The sequence below is a fragment of the Mytilus galloprovincialis genome, chromosome 2 (genome assembly GCF_965363235.1).
Source record: "Mytilus galloprovincialis chromosome 2, xbMytGall1.hap1.1, whole genome shotgun sequence".
Classification (NCBI taxonomy): domain Eukaryota; kingdom Metazoa; phylum Mollusca; class Bivalvia; order Mytilida; family Mytilidae; genus Mytilus; species Mytilus galloprovincialis.
This window is the reverse complement of record NC_134839.1, coordinates 85,546,585-85,574,503: the sequence shown is the minus strand read 5'-3', so window position 1 is coordinate 85,574,503 and position 27,919 is coordinate 85,546,585. Positions and strand designations below refer to the sequence as shown.

At 32.2% G+C, this 27,919-nt stretch overlaps 3 protein-coding genes across 4 annotated transcripts; 2 read left to right on the top strand and 1 right to left on the bottom strand.

Moving 5' to 3' along the window:
* Positions 1-86: 86 nt before the first annotated feature.
* Positions 87-27,509, bottom strand: LOC143064683 (rho-related protein racA-like). Of its 2 annotated transcripts, none has more exons than XM_076237700.1 (11): positions 27,409-27,509; positions 24,629-24,817; positions 22,798-22,966; positions 21,283-21,416; positions 20,969-21,080; positions 6,302-6,495; positions 5,691-5,874; positions 4,801-5,034; positions 3,642-3,748; positions 2,595-2,834; positions 87-541 (listed from the first exon to the last, which is right to left on the bottom strand). In XM_076237700.1, the coding sequence occupies exons 2-11, from the start codon at positions 24,809-24,811 to the stop codon at positions 329-331; spliced, it is 1,770 nt and encodes a 589-aa protein (XP_076093815.1). In that variant the 5' UTR covers positions 24,812-24,817; positions 27,409-27,509; the 3' UTR covers positions 87-328. The 2 variants fall into 2 exon arrangements, with proteins under 2 accessions (XP_076093815.1, XP_076093816.1); XM_076237701.1 differs by lacking the exon at positions 27,409-27,509 and adding an exon at positions 26,220-26,243.
* Positions 13,708-16,559, top strand: LOC143064684 (uncharacterized). The gene is made up of 2 exons (XM_076237702.1): positions 13,708-14,743; positions 16,420-16,559. The coding sequence occupies exon 1, from the start codon at positions 13,764-13,766 to the stop codon at positions 14,736-14,738; it is 975 nt and encodes a 324-aa protein (XP_076093817.1). The 5' UTR covers positions 13,708-13,763; the 3' UTR covers positions 14,739-14,743; positions 16,420-16,559.
* On the top strand, positions 16,885-17,857 carry LOC143064685 (uncharacterized). Its single transcript, XM_076237703.1, has one exon. The coding sequence runs from the start codon at positions 17,036-17,038 to the stop codon at positions 17,828-17,830; it is 795 nt and encodes a 264-aa protein (XP_076093818.1). The 5' UTR covers positions 16,885-17,035; the 3' UTR covers positions 17,831-17,857.
* Positions 27,510-27,919: the final 410 nt, after the last annotated feature.

Genomic DNA, 27,919 nt, shown 5'->3' with positions numbered 1-27,919 from the left:
GCACTATTTGTTTTAAGTATTAAATTCACAGTCCCCTTCGGAAGTTTTGCAAAAAGAAATTAGAACCATGTTAGAACTACTCAATATAGAGAAAAAAAGATTTATTTATGCTTTCAAATAGAGCGATATTTTCAATGTGTGGCAATTTATTGTTTCCATTGCATTTTTACAAAGTTAAAAAATAAATCTAAGTAAGCTCTTCTCCACATCTCAAACTGAAAGTCTGGGTCTGAGAATTACAACGGTCCTTTTGATAAAATCACATTAATGCAAAATTGCCAACGACCTTGTAACGCAATAAAATCCGTAATTGTTATAACCACTGACTTCACATTATTCTACACTTTTCTCCTCTTTTCTTCATCTCTGATTCATAAACTTCCACCTCTTTAAGGTACGACAACGGAGGCCAACGGTGTCCTTCAACATGATCTTTGTTCTCCCCTTTTAACTTGGAAAAGTCTTGCCTCTTTTCAAAAGCTATGTAGTTGGAAGAAATAAAATGTAAACACCATCCAGCTAACTGATTAGCGTTGTAAGCCTGAAATAAAATGAATTCTTAATATAGCATATTCAATTTGAACTGTCTAGACAAAGATGCACCTGATACCAGAAAATTCCTAGATCACAATGATTTATTTAACAAAATGATCGAATTATATGAGATACTTCAAAAATATATATAAAAAAAAGGTAACACGTGATGCCACTAGTAGTCATAGAATAGAATAGAATAGAATATTTTATTATTCCAATCAAGGGCCCTTGATGGGCAGCATAACATGTACACATAGAACAATACATCATGATTTGCAACAGAAAAACATTTTTATATAATAAAATGAAACATTAAAAAAAAAGTTCAGACAGGTGTTATTATCTTCATTCTATAAAAATCAAATACATTTAGTTCCAGGCAGGATCAGAACCATAAAATCATTACAATTATCATTGTTATTACATACATTAATTAACATTTCGTCTAACATCTAGACATGTAATAATATAGCTCCCTAAATATTTAAGTACAGACATATGAATGGTGTCAAACATATGTTGACTGACATATCACTATCACATGTAAGCATATACGTGACCATAATGAGTGCTACGTAAACACTTCTCTGAAGGAACACTTAACAAATTGAGACCACTAGTCTTTCGAATTAATTTTAGTGCTTATAAGAAATTATGACCAATGAAAATAAAACAATGATAGGTTTCCTTAGTGAGATAGAAAATACATATGAAATAATGGCATCTTGATTTTTATACTGACTTTATCAGCAAAAACTTCAAGCGAGCCTGCTAGGGTGATCGATATCGAGCTGTTAAATTCGTCCTTACAAAAAACATACTATTATTCTTTGTATTGGAAATTTATCTGAAATGCAATTTTCCTTTTCGTATCGAATATGAAGTAAAAGGAAAAAGTAAGTTAAACTACTTTTAAGCGTACGAAACGTTTGTAAAGTTGTTCAGTTGTATGAATGAAGTTGCATGCATGTCGATGATAAATTGATGCCCGTGGACTTGAGCACTTATACAAGACGTCATATTCGAACGACCGAATACCGAATACCCAAAATCACTAACCGGTTAACCGGACTTTTTTTTCAATTTTGGTAGATTTGATATAAATTTGTATTGAAATCATTAAATAGTTATGTTTTATTTAAAATTGTCGTCGTGGTAATTAATTAGACAGATCAATTGTCCGGTATGATTGCTATTGTTAATCCTAAAAACATAAAATTAATTAGAACTTGTCTCTCAGCTCGGGGCAGGATCTTAAAGAAACATATAATTAGTATGCATGTTTTTTAACAGTAACTTTAAATCAGTAATGCGATAAAAATTACTTCATAAGTTCGTTTTTTATCTTATTTTGTGTAGACCTACATCTACACATGCAACCTCCGTCGTGTAAGGCTTAGTCTTACTTTTAACGAAATGCTAACTCAAAATTTGTGAAATGCAAACCAATGTGAATGTACTCAATGTTTACGTGATAGAACGAGTAACATGCTTAAAGAAACAAGTAAACAAAGCAAAGAAACAGGTCGTGACGGTGACCTATAGTTGTTAATTTCTGTGTCATTTTGGTCTCTTGTGAAGAATTGTCTCATTGGCAATCATACCACATCTTCTTTTTTTATAATTAATCATTTCAAATTGAAACACTCCACATTATTTTCGTAGACAACAAGAAAAAAAGGAAAGAATAATCGGTTTCAGACATATTCAATTCTACGAGATCAAGAAGTTTTTATTTTGCAATCTGAAGTTGGTACATACGCTATAGTTAAAACGGTGTACTTGATTTATTAAAAGTCAAACTTCGCCAGGAATCCTCAAAGACAAGCCTTATAATGCCAAAGGACAATGTTCAATTCTAAAAGCGTAAATTTATGACCTTGATGAAAGGTTGTCAAATTGACACTCATACCACATCTTATAACTCTTTGTAGGGTACTATTGATAAGGCTTTCAAACCCCAATTTAAAGTATACCATTTAACCTGTTTAAATCGGTCGAACGATTATCCGAGTAACCGGTTAGGCAAAAGTGTACGATTTGATAACACTAGTTACCTGAGCTGTGAGTAGAAGACCGATAACATCTATTTCCGCTTTTTCAATCCGTTTTGTGACACTTTTATCAACTTCTTTTGTTATATACAATTCACACAGACCAACTAATCGAGACTGTCCATATTCATCTGCCAATACCACAATGCCAACAGAATCAGTTTCTTGGATTGGAGCATGATCTGTATACATGTATTCCAACAATGCAAGAAAACATTCTACTGACGTGTTTGGTATTTTCACCTAAAATACCAATAAAATCTCATTAAAACTCCTAAATGTGAACGTGAACTGTTGAAATAGAATCATGACAAGTGGCAAAAAGTAGCATGTCGTGTAAGTTGGTTTCATAAATGTAATGAAGACGGAAGTTTTTAACGACATTGACTGGCTATACAACCATCGCAGGGTCGGCTCGTGCCCAGAGCCGATATTTTCTGTTGTAGTTGATCAGGAAAAGGTGGAAGGTGCTATTTTGGAAGGCCACCATCTTGGTTTACGTGAGTTGTTTGGTTTGTTTGTTTGTGTTTTTTTTTTTTTTTTTTAATATTTTGATGTTTTCTTTGCAGTCTGGACTCCACAACAGCTGCTTTCATGATAAGGTTGGTCAGATGTTCAACCCGCTAACCTCGACGATGTGTTGTTGGTAGATGAAATTGCAATAAAACTACGATACACAAAGCCCTCGAGCGTCTGGGCAGCATGTGACACTCACTCATCATCAATTGGTCTCAGTTAGTCCAAATAATTATGACGTATTTTCTGAAACGTAGGAAGGCGTGCCAGAAAAGAAAAAAAATAGCCTTGCCAGACGTCATAATTATTTGGACTAGGTCTCAGTGTGTCGCGGACACGGGTTTATTGTACCTTCAACCATTCAATATTTTATCACTTTTCGACTTAAATATCTAATTAATATTCGCTTTTAGTGCAAAGGAATTACTTCCATTGGATAATTTAATGGTTTTTCCTACTTGTTCTATATTATGATTAATTTGCGTAACATTGTTGACTAGTATTTATGAAAATAAAGAATTTCAAATTGAATACCTCTGTTAATATTTCATTATCACTTTCCACAAATTTCCCGCTAAACATAGCTGCCATCACAGGACATCTGGCACATAGTACAACTTTACTGGCATAGATACTCTGATCTACAATATACAAATGGTTTTCAGACAATTCAATAACTTTAATATGTTACCTTATTTAGGTATAATAAAATGCGCACACGTCTGATACTCTTCATATTTAAAGAGATATTTTATAATAAATCGCACACAAATTTTTTCCGAATTCTCTCTCTTCTCTTTCTTTTGCCTGAGGATAGCTTTTATTGCCGTTCACACTTAAAATGAAGTAAATTTTATTTTCTAATTTAAATATGATATACAATGACATACAATATAAAAAGATGTTGTATGATTGCCAATGAGACAACTCTCCTAAAGAGACCCAAATGACACAGAAATTAATAACTACATGTCACCGTATGGCCTTTAACAATGAGTAAAGCCTTTACCACAGAGTCGGCTATAAAAGGTCCCGAAATGACCATGTTAATCAATCCAAACGAGAAAACTAACGGCCTAAATTATGTACAAAAAAATGAACGAACAAAAAAATAACACATAAACAAACGACAACCACTGAATAACAGGCTTCTGATTGGGACAGGCACATACATAGAGAAGGGGTTAAACATGTTAACGGGATCCAAACCCTCGTCCTAACCTGGGACAGCGGTGTAACAATACAACATAAGAACGAACTATACAATTTAGTTGTGAAAGGCGCAACTCATCAGGATAGAAATACAAATACTACAAATACAAATGGCCGTGGCCGGGAACTTGTACATCCCAACAACAAAAAGACACTAAATACAGATCTAAGAGTACTCGCAGTTACTGACAGCTAGTTCAAAGCCACTTACAACTTATACGTCTTGTATATTAACATACACCCCTGATTTCTATCTGGAACTAAATGTAATCGTTGCTAAATGCAATAGTGCAAAATTAAATATAAACTCATCATAGAAACTAGGATTAAACTTTGTCATTGCGCCAGACATACTGGTCAGATGGCTGTTTTACTAAACTAGCATGAATGGTCTATTTATTATAAGACATTAGTTAGTAAAGAAGGTTAAGTATTACTTTAACTTCGAACCCGTTTAAGAAAAATAATACATTAGATTTACCTTCGACCTTAAATATAACATCACAGCATGATGGTTTATTAAAAAACAATGTTTTCATTTCCTTTCCAGTCTCGTCGTTGAGATAGGTACCAATACTCGGATTTAAGAAGTCCTCTTCGTTCTCAATGTTTCTGCAAATAGTTTCAAGCATGGAAAGTTTGAATATTTTTGCAACTCGGCATAGTTCCTGTACTTCTGACAAATCTTCATGAATTTCTGGAATTCTTGGAACACCTAAATATTAATAAAAACAATTCAATGAAATATATGTCTTAGAAGAATTCGATAAAAAATATATGACTCATGATTTAATCAATTATAACATTTGTTTGATGTGTTTTGAGCTTTTGATTTTGCCATTTGATTATGAACTTTCTGTTTTGAATTTTCCTCGGAGTTCGGTATTTTTGTTATTTTCCCTTTTATATTCTAAAAGTTGTGAAGTCATTTTAACTTTATATTGTACGTAAACATTTATCATCATTGAAATGGAATATACCAATAGGAAAGGCAAACACGTAATATACTGTCCGGTATAAATGTAGGTTTAAAAGTCAACTACGAGAACATACAATATCAAAATGCACCACTAAATGTGTTGGATTTGGCGGGAGCCAGTATAGATAGATATATTTAATTTGTAAATTACAAAAAAAAAGATTTAAGAAGATGTGGTATTAGTGTCAATGAGACACTGACTCTCCTTTCAAATATGGATTGTCGCATTACTATCTTCAGGTATTGTCGAATATCAAACAAGTGTGTTTCGTTATGTCTTTATGAAGTGTAAACATAAATGTTAGCTGGTTTCTCATTTCTCAAGAAAATACGGTAGCACAAAACATGGTTATAATTTGAAAACCTAATACGTTAAATTGTACTTTATTTACCTGTGTAAATGAATTCTAGCACCCGTGCAAATGTTTTAGCAGTAATATTTGCGCTTATTTCGACTGTTGTTATCGTTGCCTTGTGATTTTCTTCGGATAGATATACTGCTGCAATACCTTCTATTCTACCAGAGTTTAACTCTTCAAGTGATATTTGCTTATTGTCAATATTGTTAAGTTGATTCTAAAAAACGAAAATCAGAAGCATTCAAATGTTGTTTTAATTTGTTTCCATAATCATATTTTAATATTTCATTCCAATGCTTATATAGCATAACATTTAGTAATGAACAGTATCCAAATTGCAGGTATGCAGAAAAGTTGATATAATGTTTATATCAGAGAATAAAGAATGCATAAGAGATCCCAAAATTATTAGTTGAATCTGAACCAAGAATCGTTATATATCTAATAATTTCTCAGCTGCAATCAGTTTTTACATATTGCTGTATTTATTTCATTCAAAAATGAGTGAAACTGATCTTCTCGTTGGGTTGAAGATCCATTGGTGGCCTTCGACTATTTTTTTACTCTGGTCAGGTTGTTGCCTCTTCGACACTTTCCCAATGGACATCCTCTATTTTATTAGCAATATCTTTATATACACTTACTGTTTTGCTATTTGGCAATCCCAAGATTTGACAAAAGTATTTGGATGCAGAGCATAAAACTAATTTATGTGCCTGAAGTTTTTGTTGCCCGTCTTCAAATAAAAAAGTAACATCGGAAAATTTAGGATCCTCTAACATCTTCTGCCAATCTTCTGCAAATGTCGAAGTTTCTATTTCTATCCACGGAGCCTTTCCTTCAATGAAGAGATTAAATATAGACCAAACTTATTATTAATGATTTGAAATAAAATACAAAAGTCAGCAAAGGAGAAAAGTATGTAATAAAAAGCACATTACACAGTCAATTAACAAAATGGAAATTGCACAAAACTATGTTCAACTATATTTATTCTGTTTAATTACTAAATTTTCTTATTTTTGCTGTTATTTTGATAAAAAATTGATCTATCTGTGCCTTAATAAAATATATTTTGAATGAATTTGATCTAAGTTTTTCAAAAACGTAATAATAGTATGATGGAGGCTCCATTCGGATGTGATTTCATCTGACTGGGAAGGGTATGATGGATAATCAGTCTCACCTACCGAGATGACATCACATAGGAGGAAAGAGTGGGTCATCTGGCATTTCTGGTGAGAGAATGTGGAACACTCTGGAGGCCCCTCATGGGGGGGGGGGGGGGGGTCCTAGTAATCACATAATCACCATTTTTTTGCCAATATAATCACATAATCATTAAATATTTGCTTATCTTTAGTAATCAAATAATCATAAACTAAAAATACAGTCCTAGGTAATCAAATAATCATGAAATATTTGGCTTAATAATCAAATAATCATTAAAAAAACGGCCAAGTAATCACATAATCAAAAACCCCATGAGGGCCCTCACTCTGGCAGACGTTACGCACGATATTGCGTCTCAAACGGTAACGTCAATTTTTTACGTTTTACGGCAATAAATGATTAGTGGGGATATTTTTTTATTTCGCTTCAAATTTTTGTGTTGCACATCAATATGGATACTTCTTAATGTTTGGTTGTATTGAATATGCATGAAATATTTCCCACTGAAAGTAACGTAAGCAACAAACAACAAAATATATCGTATTTGGGTAATGCATAAGTCTATATGAAATGAGAAGATGTATACGGTATGATGAGTGCCAATGAGACAACTCTCTACCAAAGACTCATTTACATAAAACGTAATAAAATGCAATGTTTTCCCATTTAGATCCGAAAAAGGAAGAAGATATATATTTTGCTTTAATTAAAAAAAGTTTGTCGTGAATAACAAGTTAAACGGGTCTTGCTCATAAAATTCACGTTATTTTTTTTAATAACGTAACAATTATAATTAAGAAATGAAACGATAGTCATAAAAAAATGGGTTTTTTTTTATTCATCTCATATATTTACAAGCTTTGTTTGATATGGAAAGGTATACATTCACGCTTCAAGTTCTAGACATATGAATCTTATTGCAGAGAAATAAAAAAAATACAGTTTTACGCTTCCCAAGTGTGAAAATTTGAAAAAAGATGATTGTTTATCCTCTCGTAATACACAACCTTTTTACAACTTCATTTAATCGAACAACCCCAGTCATCGATTTTTTTTTAAACTTTGTGGTATTTTCTATCTGATGAAATAAAAAACAGAGGATTTCCAACCATAAATAGCGTCCCGAATCGACAACGTTGTTGAAACGTATGAAAAACGTATAGTGGACAAACTTGCAAGACATTTAATTTTTTTGAAAACGAAGTCGTTTTGACTACGCAAAGTATCAGAAAGTATGAAGCTGTTTTGTAGAGTTAAAGTACAATTATGGAAGAGCACTCGATTTAGGATGCAACAATTCTAAAATTTCAATAAATAACGTCGCAAATGACAGTTTATTTATAAAAAGCGGCGAATTCCGACATTGGACATCTTGCAAGACATTTGCAAGAAGCCAAACATTTTGATATGTGGTGTGAGTGCTGCAAAAATTCGATTTTGATATGGTCTATCTATGTACTTTTGTGAGCATAATTTACAGAAACGAAATTTCATATAATCTTATATTTTAAAACCTATAAATTTTGATAACTTAACATTTTCCTAAATCTGACAATAATGTACACTATTTGTTTTTGCCAAAAAAATAGCGCTGGTAGTTGCAGGAACGCATATTCAGTAATATTTTAATACTTTATGTATAAAGCATATCATTCATTCAAATTTTCGCGGATAAAACACTGTTGAAGATCACAAACACCCCTGCTAAAGTTATTATGCGTATAGTCTGTTACGTCTGACACGCATATTTTTGACGTTTTGTCAATATGCTGTCCTTATTTTAGACTATTGTAAAATATGATAAAACCAGGTGCTCCGCAGGGCGCAGCTTTATACGACCGCAGAGGTCGATCCCTGAACAGTTGGGGCAGGTATGGACAAAACATTTAAGCGTGATACAGCTCTGAATTTGGATTGTGATCAAATTTTTGACATTATATGGGTTTTTTACACAAAACAAATGTCAAGATTTTACAAATCAATTAAAGATTTCTTCTTCAAACTTATTTAAATCTAAAATTAAATAGTTGACACAGCATAGGTTTCTGACACAGAATGAATGTGGTCTAATGAACTTAAAAATTTTTTTGCCTTTGAGCAATTCACTATGCTGTTGAATATTAATCCTGTCAAAAAAATGTTTGAAGAAATTTTCTTTTTATTTATGAAATCTGAAATGAGAACAAGTATGGACACAACTTTTAAGCTAAAAATATTTTAGATAAGATAAGGAAAAACCAGGTGCTCCGCAGGGCGCAGCTTTATACGACCGCAGAGGTTGAACCCTGAACAGTTGGGGCAAGTATGGACAAAACATTCAAGCGTGATACAGCTCTGATTTTGGATTGTGATCAAATTTTTGACATTACATGGTTTTTTTTTACACAAAACAAATGTCAAGATTTTACAAATCAATTAAAGATTTCTTCTTCAAACTTTTTAAATCTAATATTAAATAGTTGACACAGCATAGGTTTCTGACACAGAATGAATGTGGTCTAATGAACTTAAAAGTTTTTTTTTGCCTTTGAGCATTTCACTATGCTGTTGAATATTAATCCTCTCAAAAAAATGTTTGAAGAAATTTTCTTTTTATTTATGAAATCTGAAATGAGAAAAATTTAAACCCACCCCTTTTTTTCACATCCCTGTTTCCCTTTTTCCAAAACTGATATCAATTCAAATTTCTAATGGAGTTTGCAACAATAACTACTCTTTTAAATACATCATAAAATATTAAAATGTAAAATAAAGTGCTTGTTATCACTGAATGGTAAAGATTGGTTGGTAGTAAAAGTGAATATACATTGTTTATTGTATAAAACAATAAAAAAAACTTCATCAGCAACATTTTATATTGGCAAATTTCCAATGAAGTAATTTACATAAAGTTATTGGCAAATAAAAATAGAAAATGACATCATAGTCATGTCTGGCAAATGTCCAACATACATTATCTAAAAACATTTTAGATAAGATAAGGAAAAAAAGCTTCATCAGCAACATTTTATATTGGCAGATTTCCAATGAAGTTATTTACATAAAGTTATTGGCAAATAAAAATAGAAAATGACATCATAGTCATGTCTGGCAAATTTCCAACATATATTATCAACTACTATTCTATACAAAGAAAGATAACTCCAATTGAAAATTAATTGCTATTGCACAATATTGTGCAATTAGATATTTCTTGCTATTGTGCAATACTGTGCAATTGAAAAATGCTATTGCACAATACTTGATATGGAATCCTGATTTGGACCAACTTGAAAACTGGGCCCATAATCAAAAATCAAAGTACATGTTTAGATAAAGCATATCAAATAAGCCCAAGAATTTATTTTTTTGTTAAAATCAAACTTAGTTTAATTTTGGACCCTTTGGACCTTAATGTAGACCAATTTGAAAACTGGACCAAAAATTAAGAATCTACATACACAGTTAGATTTGGCATATCAAAGAACCCATTCATTCAATTTTTGATGAAATCAAACAAAGTTTAATTTTGGACCCCCATTTGGACCAACTTGAAAACTAGGCCAATAATTAAAAATCTAAGTACATTTTTAAATTCAGCATATCAAAGAACCCCAAGGATTCAATTTTTGTCAAAATCAAACTAAGTTTAATTTTGGACCCTTTGGACCTTAATGTAGACCAATTTGAAAACGGGACCAAAAATTAAGAATCTACATACATAGTTAGATTCGGCATATCAAAGAACCCCAATTATTCAATTTTTGATGAAATCACACAAAGTTCAATTTTGGACCCTTTGGGCCCCTTATTCCTAAACTGTTGGGACCAAAACTCCCAAAATCAAACCCAACCTTCCTTTTATGGTCATAAACCTTGTGTTTAAATTTCATAGATTTCTATTTACTTATACTAAAGTTATGGTGCAAAAACCAAAAATAATGCTTATTTGGGCCCCTTTTTGGCCCCTAATTCATAAACTGTTGTGACCTCAACTCCAACCAGGTGCTCCGCAGGGCGCAGCTTTATACGACCGCAGAGGTCGAACCCTGAACAGTTGGGGCAAGTATGGACAAAACATTCAAGCGTGATACAGCTCTGAATTTGGATTGTGATCAAATTTTTGACATTACATGTTTTTTTTTACACAAAACAAATGTCAAGATTTTACAAATCAATTAAAGATTTCTTCTTCAAACTTATTTAAATCTAAAATTAAATAGTTGACACAGCATAGGTTTCTGACACAGAATGAATGTGGTCTAATGAACTTTTTTTTGCCTTTGAGCAATTCACTATGCTGTTGAATATTAATCCTGTCAAAAAAATGTTTGAAGAAATTTTCTTTTTATTTATGAAATCTGAAATGAGAAAAATTTACCCCCCCTATTAAAATGTAAAATAAAGTGCTTGTTATCACTGAATGGTAAAGATTGGTTGGTAGTAAAAGTGAATATACATTGTTTATTGTATAAAACAATAAAAAAAACTTCATCAGCAACATTTTATATTGGCAAATTTCCAATGAAGTAATTTACATAAAGTTATTGGCAAATAAAAATAGAAAATGACATCATAGTCATGTCTGGCAAATGTCCAACATACATTATCTAAAAACATTTTAGATAAGATAAGGAAAAAAAGCTTCATCAGCAACATTTTATATTGGCAGATTTCCAATGAAGTTATTTACATAAAGTTATTGGCAAATAAAAATAGAAAATGACATCATAGTCATGTCTGGTAAATTTCCAACATATATTATCAACTACTATTCTATACAAAGAAAGATAACTCCAATTGAAAATTAATTGCTATTGCACAATATTGTGCAATTAGATATTTCTTGCTATTGTGCAATACTGTGCAATTGAAAAATGCTATTGCACAATACTTGATATGGAATCCTGATTTGGACCAACTTGAAAACTGGGCCCATAATCAAAAATTCTATTACGTCATAACACTTCCGGTATTAGATGAGATAGTACTGCGCAACTGCAACCTCAATGTGTTGCTAACTTTGCTATTGAGCGGACGTGGTTTGTCTCGATGCGCAACCTCTAACTAAGAATTCATTAAAGATATATTAAGTCAATGTGATTGACTTGTACATATATTTTATTTATATTGAAAAAGTATATGTCTTTATAAAAAGATTTTTTACGCAAGTAAAAATTTTATAATTATTTCGTTTGTGAAACGAGATTATTTTATTACTTGACAAAGATGGCGGACGCCATGCTGCACAAGGAGAAAGGAGAGAAAACTCCTAAATCTTCTTTTGAAGATGACTTATTAAGGTTGGACGAAGATGAAATAGCATATGAAGGGAAGGGTAAAGGTCCCGCTAAAGGTCCCGCTAAAAGAAAATGCTCAAAACCTATTGTCAGTAAAAGTAGTACAGGTAGCGGTCCTAAGGTTAATAACAAGGACGCTAAAGGAAAGACTCTGGTAAGGCCATAGTTGTTTTTTTATTTGTTTTGCGTCCGCGTGCGGGTAGGTTTTCGGCCAATTTGTGTCAAAAACAAACACAAACTTTTTTTTGTTCGTCAGTAGAAAATCCGTATTTTCCGGGTTTTTCCAGCCGTGTTTTTGTGTATTCTTATACTCAAATCTATTTTGCGCTTTAAATAACAAGTACGCTCCTTATTTAAAGCGTTTAAGCGATCTTGACTTCGATACATGTGACAGCAGAAATGGCCAGTATAAATGTGCCGGCGAGCGAGATCGTTTGTGTTTCACTTTTCAAAGATAAAAGGATCGTTCTGGCTCCATATGCCTTTCCGCTCGCCGGCACAGAAACTTTTTCTCAGATCCTAGAGAGCCTTTACGTAGCCAGCATAAGAGACACGTTAAATACAAGATTCAATGAACCTATCACCATAGGGGATAAAACTCTGATAAAATGTTATGTTTCATCTAGCTCAAACGGGGAAAAAATTGAAATGAATACATCTCTCAAGGCTATAGATGCTGTTAAAATGTTTGGTGCATATGTAAGCTTTGAGCTGACTGACAAGTTTTGATTTATTTGTTTTAAATTTTGTTTTAAGAATTGTTTTCAATTAATAAAACATTTGAATGTATCAGAGCTTTTATTTAATATTAAGATTCACTAAATTTGATATTGAAAAGATCAACCAATTTCACTGTAATGGTTCTTCCTTGGTACAGGTCTTACAGTAGGCGTTCCTTACTTGCTTGAAGCAAGAGTTACCTCCCATTTGCACAGTTATCTTATTTTATAATTGAAATAAATTTTTATACTTTTTTAAATGAAAAATAGTAGTTTTTGCAAATATTTCTAATAAATTTCTTTAAATGATATCTAGTGTCTTATAAGATAGGATAAATTAGTATGTACATTTTTAATTCCACAAGATATTAAGATATAAAACATAATTTCATTAGTTTATTTTCTGAAAAAAAAGTATGCAGAACAAAATATTAATATATTGCCAAAAAGTTTACATAAAGTATTCCAATTATAGGAAGATAACTCTGCAAATGGGAGATAATTCATGCTTAAAGCATTATTGATTTGATACAGGGAATTATTGATTATACATAGGTTTTAATACAACATGACACATCTCAGATCAAAACATGTCTCTTCTCAAAGGCTTCAGTATAAATGGGAAATGTTTGAAATACCAAGGCCATTTCTCAGAATATAGTCATATCAAGTTTGTACATTGCTAAATTTCCTGTTTGTCATGTTTGCTCTTTCACTTAGATATGACAGTATTGATCTAAAGTCACTGTTAATCAGTCCAGAACTTAAGCAGACTCTTGTGTTATTTTCTTTGTGTGTGTTTTTTTTCCTTGCTGTCTGGTAGGTTTTCTCAGAATCAGTTGACGCAAAACAAAGAAAAAAACAGACACAGCCTAAACAAGGGACACGAGGTGTCGGCTAGTACATCAGATAGCAATAATAATGTGATTATTAATATGCTTACTGACATGAGAAATGAACAATCTTCAACTAATAAAAGGTTGGAAGATATGAACAAACGTATAGATGTTTTGTATAATGATGAATATGATGATGAGTATGATAATGTAGGTGATGTAGATGAAGATATGGACGAGGTCCATGAACCTGATGACGGTCAAGATACCGGTAATGAACCACCTTGTAAAAAACAGAAAACTCTCTCAAATAGCGAAGAGTCTAGGTTTTCTAGTATGAATAAAAGATTTAGATCTGGTGAGAGATGTGGTGATAAACTAGATGAACATCTAGCAGACAATATCACAGATATTTTCAGAAATGGTATTTCTGAAGAGAAATACAGAGAACTTATGAAAGATGAAAAGAGTAATCGGCCTGAGAATTGTGAAGGACTTGTACCAGTCCAAACTGATCAGTTAGTATGGGACCTGTTATGGCCCAGAACTAGAACTAATGACAATAGAATGAGACAATGTCAGACTACTGTAGTCAGAGGGGCAACTTATCTGTCCAAAGTAGTTAATAGACTAGACACAATTTTAGGTAAAGAAGATACTCAAAACAAACCTGAGTTGGAAGGTATTCTTGATGACTGTATGGACTCTCTTGCTTTATTTGGTCATGCAAATAAAGAAATATGCTTAGCTAGGAGAGAACTCATGAAACCTGATGTAAAAGGTGAATATAGTCACCTGTTTAATAAAACACAACCTTTCAATAAATGGTTATTTGGTGGAGATGTCTCTAAAACAGTCAAAGACATTGGAGAATGTAGTAAGATTTCAAATCGCCTTTCAGTTGGTAACGGTTATAGCCAGTTTAGAGGCGGTTTCCGTGGTGGATGGAGATCCTCATGGAATAGACGCCGTGGTAGAGGCAGAGGCGGAAGAGGTCGTGGTAGTGCCTCAAGGTCAATTGACAAATCTGAGTCAAAAAACTCCCGTTGGACTCACAACAAGTACAGGAATTAGATGTTGTGAGTATTAACACAAATGATTTTCAAGCAGGAAGATTGAAATTGTTTGTTAATGAATGGAGAAAATTAACATCTGATAAATATATTTTAGATGCGGTTCAGCACTGCTATATAGAATTTACAGACAATAGACCTCCTATACAAAATAAAATGTCAATTAGAAATTCCAAATTCAATTTAAAGGAAGAAAAAATTGTTGATATTGAAATTGAAAAATTATTAAAAATGAATGTAATTCAAGAAGTTGAATCTGAAATAAATGAATTTATTTCCCCAATTTTTGTAAGACCAAAAAAGAATGGCGAATACAGAATGATACTTAATTTGAAAGAATTAAATAAACACATTGAATATCAACATTTCAAAATGGATTCTTTCGAAAGCGCTTTAAATTTGATTAAAGAAAATGCATACATGTCAAGTATAGATTTAAGACATGCTTATTATTCTATTAACATTGCTGAACAGTATAGAAAATTTTTAAGATTTGTTTGGAAAGAGAAATATTTTCAATATTCCTGCTTACCAAATGGTATAGCTATGGCACCAAGGCTTTTTACCAAAATTATGAAAGTTGTATATGCAAGTTTGCGTAAAATGGGTTATGTTAATGTTGGGTACATTGACGATTCACTACTATTAGGTGATACTGAACTCGAATGCAAAAATAATGTTACAGAAACTGTTAATATGGTGTCAAGCCTTGGATTTATAGTACATAAAGATAAGTCAGTTTTTACTCCTAAAAAATGCATCAAGTTTTTAGGTTTTTACATTGACTCGGAAACAATGATAGTTACTTTACCAGTTGAAAAACAAGATACTATTGCTAAAGAATGCAAACAATTACAAAGTAAAAATAAATGTAAAATAAGAGAAGTAGCTAGAGTTCTTGGGATACTCATATCTAGTCTCCCTGCTGTGGAATTTGGTAAACTCTATTACAGGAAAATAGAGAGAGAAAAAATTAAAGCATTAAAATTAGCTATGGGAGATTTTGATTCTGAAATGTTTGTAACATCAGAAATGAAACAAGACCTAAAGTGGTGGTCAGATAATATTTATACTCAAAAGAGGAAATTTAATAGAGGTAACCCACAGGTTATAATTCAAACAGACGCCTCAAAATTAGGTTGGGGAGCAGTCTTGAATGAACAAAAAATAGGTAGCAGATGGAGCAATGATGAAAAAGATAATCATATTAATTGTTTAGAATTATTAGCTGTTTATTATGCTCTAAAATCATTTAAGGATGATTTGAATACTGTTGAAAATGTCAAAATTCTTACAGACAATACAACTGCTGTAAGCTATATAAACAGTATGGGTGGTATAAAGTCTATTGAATGCAATAGAATTGCTAGAAAAATTTGGATTTGGTGCATTGAACACCAAATATGGCTGATTGCTACTCATATACCAGGGAAGTTAAATACAAAAGCAGACTATCAGTCAAGAAATTTTAATGATCAGATAGAATGGCAACTGAATAAAAACAATTTTGAAAAAGTATGTTTATTATGGAATAGACCAGAAATAGATTTATTTGCTTCACATCTAAATACTCAGCTACCAATTTTTTGTTCATGGAAAGCTGATCCAGAATCATCTTTTGTTGATGCTTTTACTCTTGATTGGGGTAATTTTTCTTACAGTTATATGTTTCCTCCTTTCAGCATGATCGGACGCTGTGTAAAGAAGATTATAAAAGACAAGGCAGACGTGCTGTTTGTGGGACCACTTTGGCCAACCCAACCATGGTTTGTTCAAGTAATGAAACTGTTAATAAACAATCCATATGTTATCAAAGCAAACAAAAAGCTATTGACTCTACCATACAAGGACATAGTTCATCCTTTAGAAAAGACATTGAATTTGATGGTATGTCGGATATCCGGAACCGATTACAAAACAGAGGAATTTCAGAGAAAACTTCCACTATTATCATGGCATCATGGAGATCAGGAACTCAAAAACAATATAAAACATATATCAAGAAATGGTTTATTTTCTGTCTTGAACGGAAAGAGGATAAATTTCACACGTCTGTAGAACTTGTGCTAGAATTTCTGACTTATGAGGCCCCTCATGGGGGGGTCCTAGTAATCACATAATCACCATTTTTTTGCCAATATAATCACATAATCATTAAATATTTGCTTATCTTTAGTAATCAAATAATCATAAACTAAAAATACAGTCCTAGGTAATCAAATAATCATGAAATATTTGGCTTAATAATCAAATAATCATTAAAAAAAACGGCCAAGTAATCACATAATCAAAAACCCCATGAGGGCCCTCACTTATTTGTTTGAATGTGGCTTGAGTTATTCCGCTTTGAATAGTGCTAGGTCAGCACTATCTGCGTTTGGTTTGACTTTTGATAATGTACCTGTTGGAAAGCATCCACTTGTGATAAGATTTCTCAAAGGAGTATATCATTTGAGACCTACTGTACATAATGATGTAAATATTTGGGATGTTTCTATTGTTTTGAGATTGTTGAGACGTTTATCACCAGTTGCTGATATATCAGTGAAAGATTTAACTTTAAAACTAGTTATGTTAATTGCATTGACGAATGCTACTAGATCACAGAGTATTCATTTATTAAAACTCAGCAATATGCAAAAACAGAAGGATTGTTTTCGTTTTAAGATATTTGATTTACTGAAACAAAGCAGACCTGGATATAAGAATCCAGAAGTTATTTTAAAAAGTTTTCCTCCAGACAGGAGATTATGTGTGTATTTAGTACTGAAGGAATATTTGAAACGTACTGTTGATATAAGATCAGAAGAAGATTCATTAATATTAAGTTATATTAAACCACACAAAAAAGTTAGTTGCTCAACTATTTCTAGATGGATTAAATCCATTATGTGCCGTGCAGGAATTGACACAAGTATATTTAAAGCACACAGTACACGATCTGCATCTACTTCGAAGGCAAAGCAGAATAATGTGCCTGTAAGTGATATTTTAGCCAAAGCCGGTTGGTCAAGTTCAACGACTTTTGGAAAATTTTATGACAAGACAGTAACAACAACTGATGTTTTTGCAGAAAAAGTGTTACAAATCTGAATACGAGTTTATTAAATGTTTGATTTATGATTTAGTTTTTAATAAGAAAGATCAAATGATCTACATGTTTATGAGTGCTACATAATGCATATCACTGGCATCTGTTTGTTGCAAATTGTCTAAGTGTAGCTAATGATCATCACAGGTATTCATTGTCAAAGAAGTGAGAAATACATGTAACATACATTCAAAAGCACACCGGGGGAAAAAAAAAAAAAAAAATATGTTGTAGCTTTGAAGTCTCATCTAATACCGGAAGTGTTATGACGTAATAGAATTACCAAATTTAACGATACTTACCTTGGTTAAGTTGAAGTTAAAGTGTAATTCTATGAAGACATAGAATAACACTGGAGGTGTTAGATGCCACCTCCCACCCCATCAGCTCTTATTATAGGGCTTGGTACATCTTTGTATATTGTAATTGGTAGATGTACTTTTAATACCAACAATTTTTGTTTTTACTGTAAATATTGAGGTTGCAGTTGCGCAGTACTATCTCATCTAACACCTCCAGTGTTATTCTATGTCTTCATAGAATTACACTTTAACTTCAACTTAACCAAGGTAAGTATCGTTAAATTTGGTAATCAAAGTACATGTTTAGATAAAGCATATCAAATAAGCCCAAGAATTTAATTTTTTGTTAAAATCAAACTTAGTTTAATTTTGGACCCTTTGGACCTTAATGTAGACCAATTTGAAAACTGGACCAAAAATTAAGAATCTACATACACAGTTAGATTTGGCATATCAAAGAACCCATTTATTCAATTTTTGATGAAATCAAACAAAGTTTAATTTTGGACCCCCATTTGGACCAACTTGAAAACTAGGCCAATAATTAAAAATCTAAGTACATTTTTAAATTCAGCATATCAAAGAACCCCAAGGATTCAATTTTTGTTAAAATCAAACTAAGTTTAATTTTGGACCCTTTGGACCTTAATGTAGACCAATTTGAAAACGGGACCAAAAATTAAGAATCTACATACATAGTTAGATTCGGCATATCAAAGAACCCCAATTATTCAATTTTTGATGAAATCACACAAAGTTCAATTTTGGACCCTTTGGGCCCCTTATTCCTAAACTGTTGGGACCAAAACTCCCAAAATCAAACACAACCTTCCTTTTATGGTCATAAACCTTGTGTTTAAATTTAATTGATTTCTATTTACTTATACTAAAGTTATTGTGCGAAAACCAAGAATAATGCTTATTTGGGCCCTTTTTTGGCCCTTAATTCCTAAACTGTTGGAACCAAAACTCCCAAAATCAATCCCAACCGTCCTTTTGTGGTCATAAACCTTGTGTCAAAATTTCATAGATTTCTATTCACTTAAACTAAAGTTATAGTGCGAAAACCAAGAAAATGCTTATTTGGGTCCTTTTTGGCCCCTTATTCCTAAAATGTTGGGACCAAAACTCCCAAAATCAATCCCAACCTTCCTTTTGTGGTCATAAACCTTGTGTTAAAACTTCATTGATTTCTATTAACTTTTACTAAAGTTAGAGTGCGAAAACTAAAACTTAAAGTATTCGGACGACGACGAGGACGACGACGCAAGACGACGCAGGACGACGACGCCAACGTGATAGCAATATACGACCAAAAAATTAAAATTTTTGCGGTCGTATAACAATTTGTAGTTTTTATCGGAATAGTATTTACCTGTCTAGTCAAAGAATATAAATTTTATATAACTTAACTATTATGATGTTATAGAAAAGCTATTTATTAGTGTGGACTGATTGCTTATACGGTATTGATGCAATTAAGGGCATACGATACAGTTACAGGGGAGGTTATGACGATGCCAACGTAAATTGTTATTTTCGCAACGTCAAACTATGACTTATCGGGAAAAGATGCAGTTTTCGACTGATTTTTATCACTCCAACTCATTTAACTTGAAAACGAGTTCATGGACCCCTCTTTTTTAAAATGCCATTTGGTTTGATTACGTGAGAATATTATGTGTGCCAATTTTCATGAAAACGTCAATAGTGCAATTTTTTTCAAATCTGATAAATATACAGCAAAAAATTATGTTTTTTTTCCTACATTCATGAACATTTGATAAATATGAGTTATTTCTGAATAAAAAATGTATAAATGTTTTTGATACTTATAAAATACAGAAATTAAAAATTATTAAAAAAAAACAATTTGTGTTTATCATTTTGAACAAAAAAGTTATGTCTTTCTTTCGAAAAGGAAAATGCGGCCACAAATCCGAATTTTGAGCAAATAAACAAAATGTCGACCTCATTTTACTCAAAAAGTAGCACATGAAGGTATATTTTTTATTACATATTTGATTTAATCAGGTAAAAAATAGTCTATATGGATTTTTTTTTATCAAAATGTAAATACGGGATCAAAACTGTATCGTATGCCCTTAACGTCTCAACTATTGCTACCGATAGCATCACTGGGGATATAGGATCATCTGACTTGCCTATCGATAGCATTAATGGGGATATACTATCATTTAGCTTGTATAGATAGCATTAAACTATGGGATATACAATCATTTAGTTTGTCTATCGATAGCATCAATGGGGATATGCTTTAATCTAGCTTGCCTATCGATTACATTAATGGGGATATACGATCATTTAGCTTGCCATTAGTTATCGATAGCATTAATAGGGATATACAATCATTTAGCTTGCCGATCGATAACATCATTGGAAATAAACTATCATTAAGCTTGCCCATCGATAGCATCATTGGGGATATACTATCATTTAGCTTGCCTATCGATAGCATTAATGGGGATATACGATCATTAAGCTTGTCTATCCATAGCATCTATCGGGATATGAGATCATTTAGCCTGGCCATAGTATTAATGGGGATATACGGTCATTTAGCCTGCCTATCTATAGAATCTATGGGATATGCGATCATTTAGACTACCTATACATATGCATTAATATGGATATACGATATTAAGACTGCCTATCGATAGCATTAATGGGGATATACGATCATTTAGCTTGCCTATCGATAGAATAAATGGGGTTAACGATCATTTAGCTTGCCTATTGAAAGCATCATTTTGAATATACAATAATTTAGCTTGTCTATCGAAAGCATTAACGGGGATATAAGTTTATCTGACTTACCAGCTGGAGGCATCACTGGAGGGATGGGATCATCTGGTTTCTTCTTCTTGAAAATTCCAAATGGCGATTTAGATTTTGTCTTTTTTCGGCTTCCCGTTAATCCACATCGAATCTGGTGGAGAGAAAAAAATATACTTAAGTTGTATTAGTTTTTGTCAAATTTTGTTACAATATTTTGTTCGTTCGGCACAAGAGGTAGTTTAAGATTTTTTAATATGATAATTATCTTTTTAAAATCATCATATCAATTTAAGGTCACCTATATATAGAAAAAAATAACAAAGATATAAAACTTATTACATATGTCAACTTACTGCGCTATCAAAACAATGTTTCAAACCATCTTGTATTAGTGCACTGGTCTCATAATATTCTAACCCAGCTTCTTTTGCAATTTTTTCTATTTCAGTGCGAGGAACACATTCATCTGGATTAGAAGTACGCAAATCTGTAAAGAAAAAAAATGTTAAATAAACTTATACAATTTAGAATTTAAAAAAACTTCTGTTACAAGATAACATTATGCATCAAATATTAAGGGCCATAAGCTGTCAAATACTTCTTTGACCATAAAAAAAATGAATAAAACAAGTTTTTTTTGTTCGATCATAAATGTACGTGAAATGATTTATTAATCATTCGCTTTTTGCAGACATTTTGGGTCAATTTTCTCAAAATAAACTAAGAAACATCGCTGATGAATTATTCACTTGCAAGTGATTTATTCGAATTTATTGAATCCATATTCATGTGACCTTCAATTTAACCCCTCAGCTGGAGATGGGTTATGCATTGATTCAGCTATTGAAAGGAAATGCATGTGAACATTGAAAGTGAAAGAAGGATGAAAGACTTAGTTTACTGATTTTATCCACAACAAACACATCTTATACAGTAAGAATGATGATAAATATACCTTTGAACCTACAATATGAAACCAAATAGACCTAGAAAAATCCCATTGCCCGCGGCCGCTTTTTATATATGTATATTCATGTAAAATGACCGTCAACAGTCTTTGGAGGTCATTTCGATGGATACTTAAATTACGTCTAGACAAATTACACAAAAAAATGCTGATAATTGGTATCGAGTTTATGTTTTAGTAATGGTTTATTTTAATTTTTTTTTTTGTAATAAAAATATACGTTACTATGTTATAAATCTGATTTGAAAATTTGAATCAAATCGGTGAAGATGAATTCGGTAATGCCCCTTTGATTTAGCTAGCTGAAATAAGTCGTGCATCATGAGGATAATAGATAATACCACTTTGGGAAAACCATTTTAAAACCGTGCTCACAACTAATGTTTTAACAAAAAAGACTAAGTTGTCCACCTAACCTCATTTCCTTAGCCGAGTTACTTTTATAATATGCAGCATGTTTTACCAAGATCAATTTTTGTTTTCCTCTTGTTTTGCTTTTCTTAAATTGTGTGCATTACGTTATATCTGAGTCCAAAGGCAAACAAACAGTATTGACTTGGCTAGTTTTAAAAAGTAAAAGAGCAAAAATATATAACTCCAACGAAATCCTTTTTCACATCAATCGATGGAAAACAACTGTCATATTCCTGACCTGATAGAGGCATTTTCTTATGTAGGAAATCAATATCATGTTACAATTATAATATAACTTTCAGCTTGTTTGTATTAAAGTTGCCGATTGTTTAGAATTGTTTTAATTTGTTGTTAACAATCTCCAATTTATGGGAGATTTTAAACACAAGGTCGTAGCAGTTCTTTATATATGACCAAATGAGAGAAAAAAATACATTTCGAAGAATGTAAACAGAAAGACAACGAAAAATAAAAAGTATTTGCTTACCTGACTTGCAACCAACCAGAACTCTAGGACAGTCTGGGATGTAATGATCTATTTCGGGAATCCACTTTGATGTTATATTTTCTAGTGAATCTGTTCCAGAAATGGAGAAACAAAGCAAAACTATATCTGTTTGTGGATATGAAAGAGGACGAAGTCGATCATAATCTTCCTGGAAAAATCAAGACAAACCAATTAGAAATGAAACAGAATACGCAAAATACAGAGCTTCCGGTTAAAAATACAGAGCATCCGGTTAAAAATGTAAATAAATATAGGAAGATGTGGAATGAGTGCCAATGAGACAAATCTCCATCCAAGTAACAATATATAAAAGTTAATCATTATAGGTCAATGTACGGTCTTCAACACTGAGCCCGCTAGGCTCACAACGTAATACTTTTGAGTATTATTCAAAACGAAAAGACACTAAATATAGATCTTAAATTTAAAACAAAATAAAACGTTTAATACATTTTACGACGTTAAAGAGAATAATAAAGCGAGGGCATTATTTCATCTGCAGAAATTAAAGGCAAAAAGTAGGGTTTTTTTCACATTTCATCTTCTTATGGTAGTATTTTATATATAATTAAAAGATCAAAAAATGAGTTTTTAATTTGAAAGTTTGACTCTAAAAAGGAGTCATTGATGTAGTTTATTGTTAGACTGTTTATGTTCCATCATTGCGCCTGTGAGTTTTTTTTGTGAAAAAGAATTCCGCTTCTGAATGAAGAATATACCTTGATCTAATGACTTTCCTGATCGTTTATGTCAATAGGATACAGCTAAGTGCCCTTCCTGATCCCTGCTATTTTCTGATTCTTTAATAGCGACATGACAGATCTAATTGCTTTTCCTGATCTTTTAAAGCGTCATGGTAGAGATAAATTGCTTTTCCTGATCTTTTTAAGTCGTTATGATAGAGCTGATAGATTTTATAGCGTTATGATAGAGCTAATTGCTGTTTCTGGTCTTGTATTGGACGTTATGATAGAGCTAATTGCTGTTTCCTGGTCTTGTATTGAACGTTACGATAGAGCTAATTGCTGTTCCTGGTCTTGTATTGAACGTTATGATAGAGCTAATTGCCGTTCCTGGTCTTGTATTGAACGTTATGATAGAGCTAATTGCTGTGCCTGGTCTTGTATTGAATGTTATGATAGAGCTAATTGCTGTTCCTGGTCTTGTATTGAACGTTATGATAGAGATAAATTGCTTTTCCAGATCTTTTTAATCGTTATGATAGAGCTGATATGTATCATAGCGTTATGATAGAGCTAATTGCTGTTTCCTGGTCTTGTATTGAACGCTCTAGCTAATTGCTGTTTCCTGGTCTTGTATTAAACGCTCTAGCTAATTGCTGTTCCTGGTCTTATATTGAACGTTATGATAGAGCTAATTGCTATTCCCGAACGAAGTTTCCTTGCACGAATTGTTATTCCACTGATAGAAGTTAAAACAGGGTGGCTTGATATTGCAATAATCTAGTACTGAAATTGTGCGGATACCGGATTTTCGTCAGTTGTTGCCTTTTGGTTTGATACTTCGGTACTTACTGTCTTATTAATACTTTGATGGTATTATAGAGCTTGATAAATCGTATAGACACTACTTTTTAAGTGGAGACTTTTGTTTAACTTCTTGGTGACCTATTTTTGTTAGTCTTAAGGAACTGTCTCATAGACGTATAGACGCATCATCTATTTTTAATTTCCTGCAATTCATATTGAAGGTATAAACAGGACTTGACTTTAACTTGTTAAAACTAGATTAAGAGAAAACTGTTAATTACATGTACAAATAAGACAATTAAATGTGAAAAAATACAGACCTGACCAGCAGTATCCCATAATCCGACGCTGACAGGTTTTCCATCGATCATAACATTTGCACAGTAGTTGTCAAAAACCGTTGGAACATAATCACTCGGGAAAGCATTAGTTGTATAAGATATCAAAAGACAACTTTTACCAACAGCACCATCTCCTAGAACTAGAAGTTTTATATTCTGCATTGCAATCTGTAAAAAAATGTAATAAGACTTAAAAATAGCAACATCAAACGGATATGATAAAAAATATCCAACGCTCTGTTATGAAACAGTAATTGATGCAGCTGCATGAGCAATGCTATTTTAAAACTTGTTTTGAATTAATTATACACCTAGTATCTAACGGTTCTATATAACACTACCCAGAGGCTTCAACTAGTTTATATTCGGTTTGTGTTTCTTCATCAGGATTGATCCTCCAGTCGTGCTTGCTTTTTGTGACTCGCTTAGACTTCGGGACCACAATAAAACTAAAAAAAGGCCATCCGTTGTCGGAGCAATCCTTTTGAAACTTGCAGGGGAATAAAAAAAATGCAGTCAGGCGTAAGATCAATTTCAGAACAAAGTCATGTAGCTTTCATAAAGCAGGATAATCTAATATAAAGATTAATGTGCCATGCTGACATGCTTTCTTCCCTTCGATTTTTGTATGAAGATACCAAAACGGTGACATCAAAACATATAAACCAAAATTTAGACAAAATCACGATTTAACAAAAAATAAGGAAAACAAACGATAGTATACTGAACACTGCAATTGCAATTATGCTACTTTTGTCCGTAAAAATCGGCTGCTATACATCGTCATCGATGACAAGTCTTAATGCTATCCAAGATTTACAGATATTACATCAATTTAATGGTTCAAACACTTCCTTGTAACAAGCAATGGCCTGCTATGCAATCCAACTTTTTGGGATTTTGTTACTGATTTGTTGATTATTTGCCTAACAATTTTGTCGAATGTTAATTATTCATGAAATTTATAGGGAGGAAAAACGAAATTTAAAAAGATTGTTTTGTACATGTTGAAAAGGATTGATTGTTGTTTGTCTAATTTCCTGTGGAAAGAAATATTTTACATACATTTATAACAAGTTTATTTCTAATGCAATTGTTTTGTATCAATGGTTCTGATTGGATGACAGTTAGCGTAAAATTCTCTATCTCCTTGTCTGTAACTAAGGAAGCCGACATTTTGAATTGCTGAATGTATTGACTTTTGCGACAGTAAAACTACCGATGGACGTCCTTAAAGCTTCAAATACAATACAGTTATCTCTTAAATGTTTGTTGTGCAAAAGGTTCCCTAGTAGACCTAGTACTGTTACAATAACGAGTTGTGGCATGCAAACATCGTTGCACTCTCCAAATATCATGCATCTGACCCATATCAGTGTATAGGGTTCAATAACTATTTAAAATTTAAAATTTAAATAGTGATACAATGATAATTTAAAATCAAACTATATTTATATATACATGTAAATATATATATATATATATATATATATATAAGTACACTGACCATTACACGCACAGGATGTGTAATAAAAAGCAAATTACAGGATGTTATATAATATTTACTTACATTATTTCTCACATAATCATATTCTTTCTTAGTAGTCTGTATATGACTGAAATGGGCTATGATGAAATCATAATCTTTCAGTCAGTTTAATTGAAGTCTGGAGCTGGCATGTCAGTTAACTGCTAGTAGTCTGTTGTTATTTATGTATTATTGTCATTTTGTTTATTTTCTTTGGTTACATCTTCTGACATCAGACTCGGACTTCTCTTGAACTGAATTTTAATGTGCGTATTGTTATGCGTTTACTTTTCTACATTGACTAGAGGCATAGGGGGAGGGTTGAGATCTCACAAACATGTTTAACCCCGCCGCATTTTTGCGCCTGTCCCAAGTCAGGAGCCTCTGGCCTTTGTTAGTCTTGTATTATTTTAATTTTAGTTTCTTGTGTACAATTTGGAAATTAGTATGGCGTTCATTATCACTAAACTAGTATATATTTGTTTAGGGACCAGTTGAAGGACGCCTCCGGGTGCGGGAATTTCTCGCTACATTGAAGACCTGTTGGTGACCTTCTGCTGTTGTGTTTTTTTTTTCTATGGTCGGGTTGTTGTCTCTTTGGCACATTCCCCATTTCCATTCTCAATTTTATACTTGCGAATTTCTCACATAATCCGATGATTTTCCTTTGTAGTATTGTATCAATGTGTATTGAGCTGTGATATCTTACTAATTTTTCAGATTATCTTGTTGTTCCTTATTTGGAAGTAAAGGTGATCTACATAAGGTATTTCTCACAAAATCATGAAGTAGAGGTGTCGATCCTTCATAACCTAAGACAATTATATAGTGTGTACAAAGAAAAGAGTGCTCAATTGATATATTATAGAAGACTAGCCTCATACATTTGCAAACAACTACAATTCCGGTGTAACATATAATTTTCAGAGGGAATCACTGAAGCATGACTGGAACGGTGCCGTTATTGGACCCCCACTTATGAAAAATTCTGGATCCGCCACTGTGCGGTAACAAATTACGAATTGTGCTGAGCTGCTATTTATCCTACCCCTACTTCCACTAAAGGAATTGTAATTCCTTGCTCCAATCTATCGGGAAAATCAATGTTCACGTTATAGATTAAGAACATTTATTATGGTTACACAACTCATCAATATTTACGGTCAGTCGATATCGATTTTTTGAAAATAATAATAGATACAATTTAAAAATCAGTAGTATTAATTCTTACCTGACGTATTTGATATCCGTCGTTAAAAAGAATGAATCAAATTTTCTGCATAAAACTGAGTTAACAAATTATATATACCATAGGATTCTAATAATAGTTAGTCACTGACAAGATCTATTTATGACAACCAATGAAAAGTTCTCTATAAATAGACAATAAAATAAACGGTATTAAGGGCAGCGAATAGATCTATACCATGAGTTGAAATAAAATAAGAAACATTCCCCAAAGTCAAATGAAGTCATTAATTCAGGAACATATAATGCCACATAAATATAGTGTTTTGTTTCTTAAACGAACAAAAAAACATTTGAAGTTCAGTCCTAGTATGATTGTCTTATAAAAATAAACATGTATCACTTAATATATATTAACCTTTCCAAAGACAGATAATAATATTTATGCTGAAGATTTATAAAATGTAAGGCATCAAAAGACATGTTTTTCAAAAACGATATCAAAATGAAAAATGCAAAAACAACTGAAATTTCACAGATAATTATTAATTTCA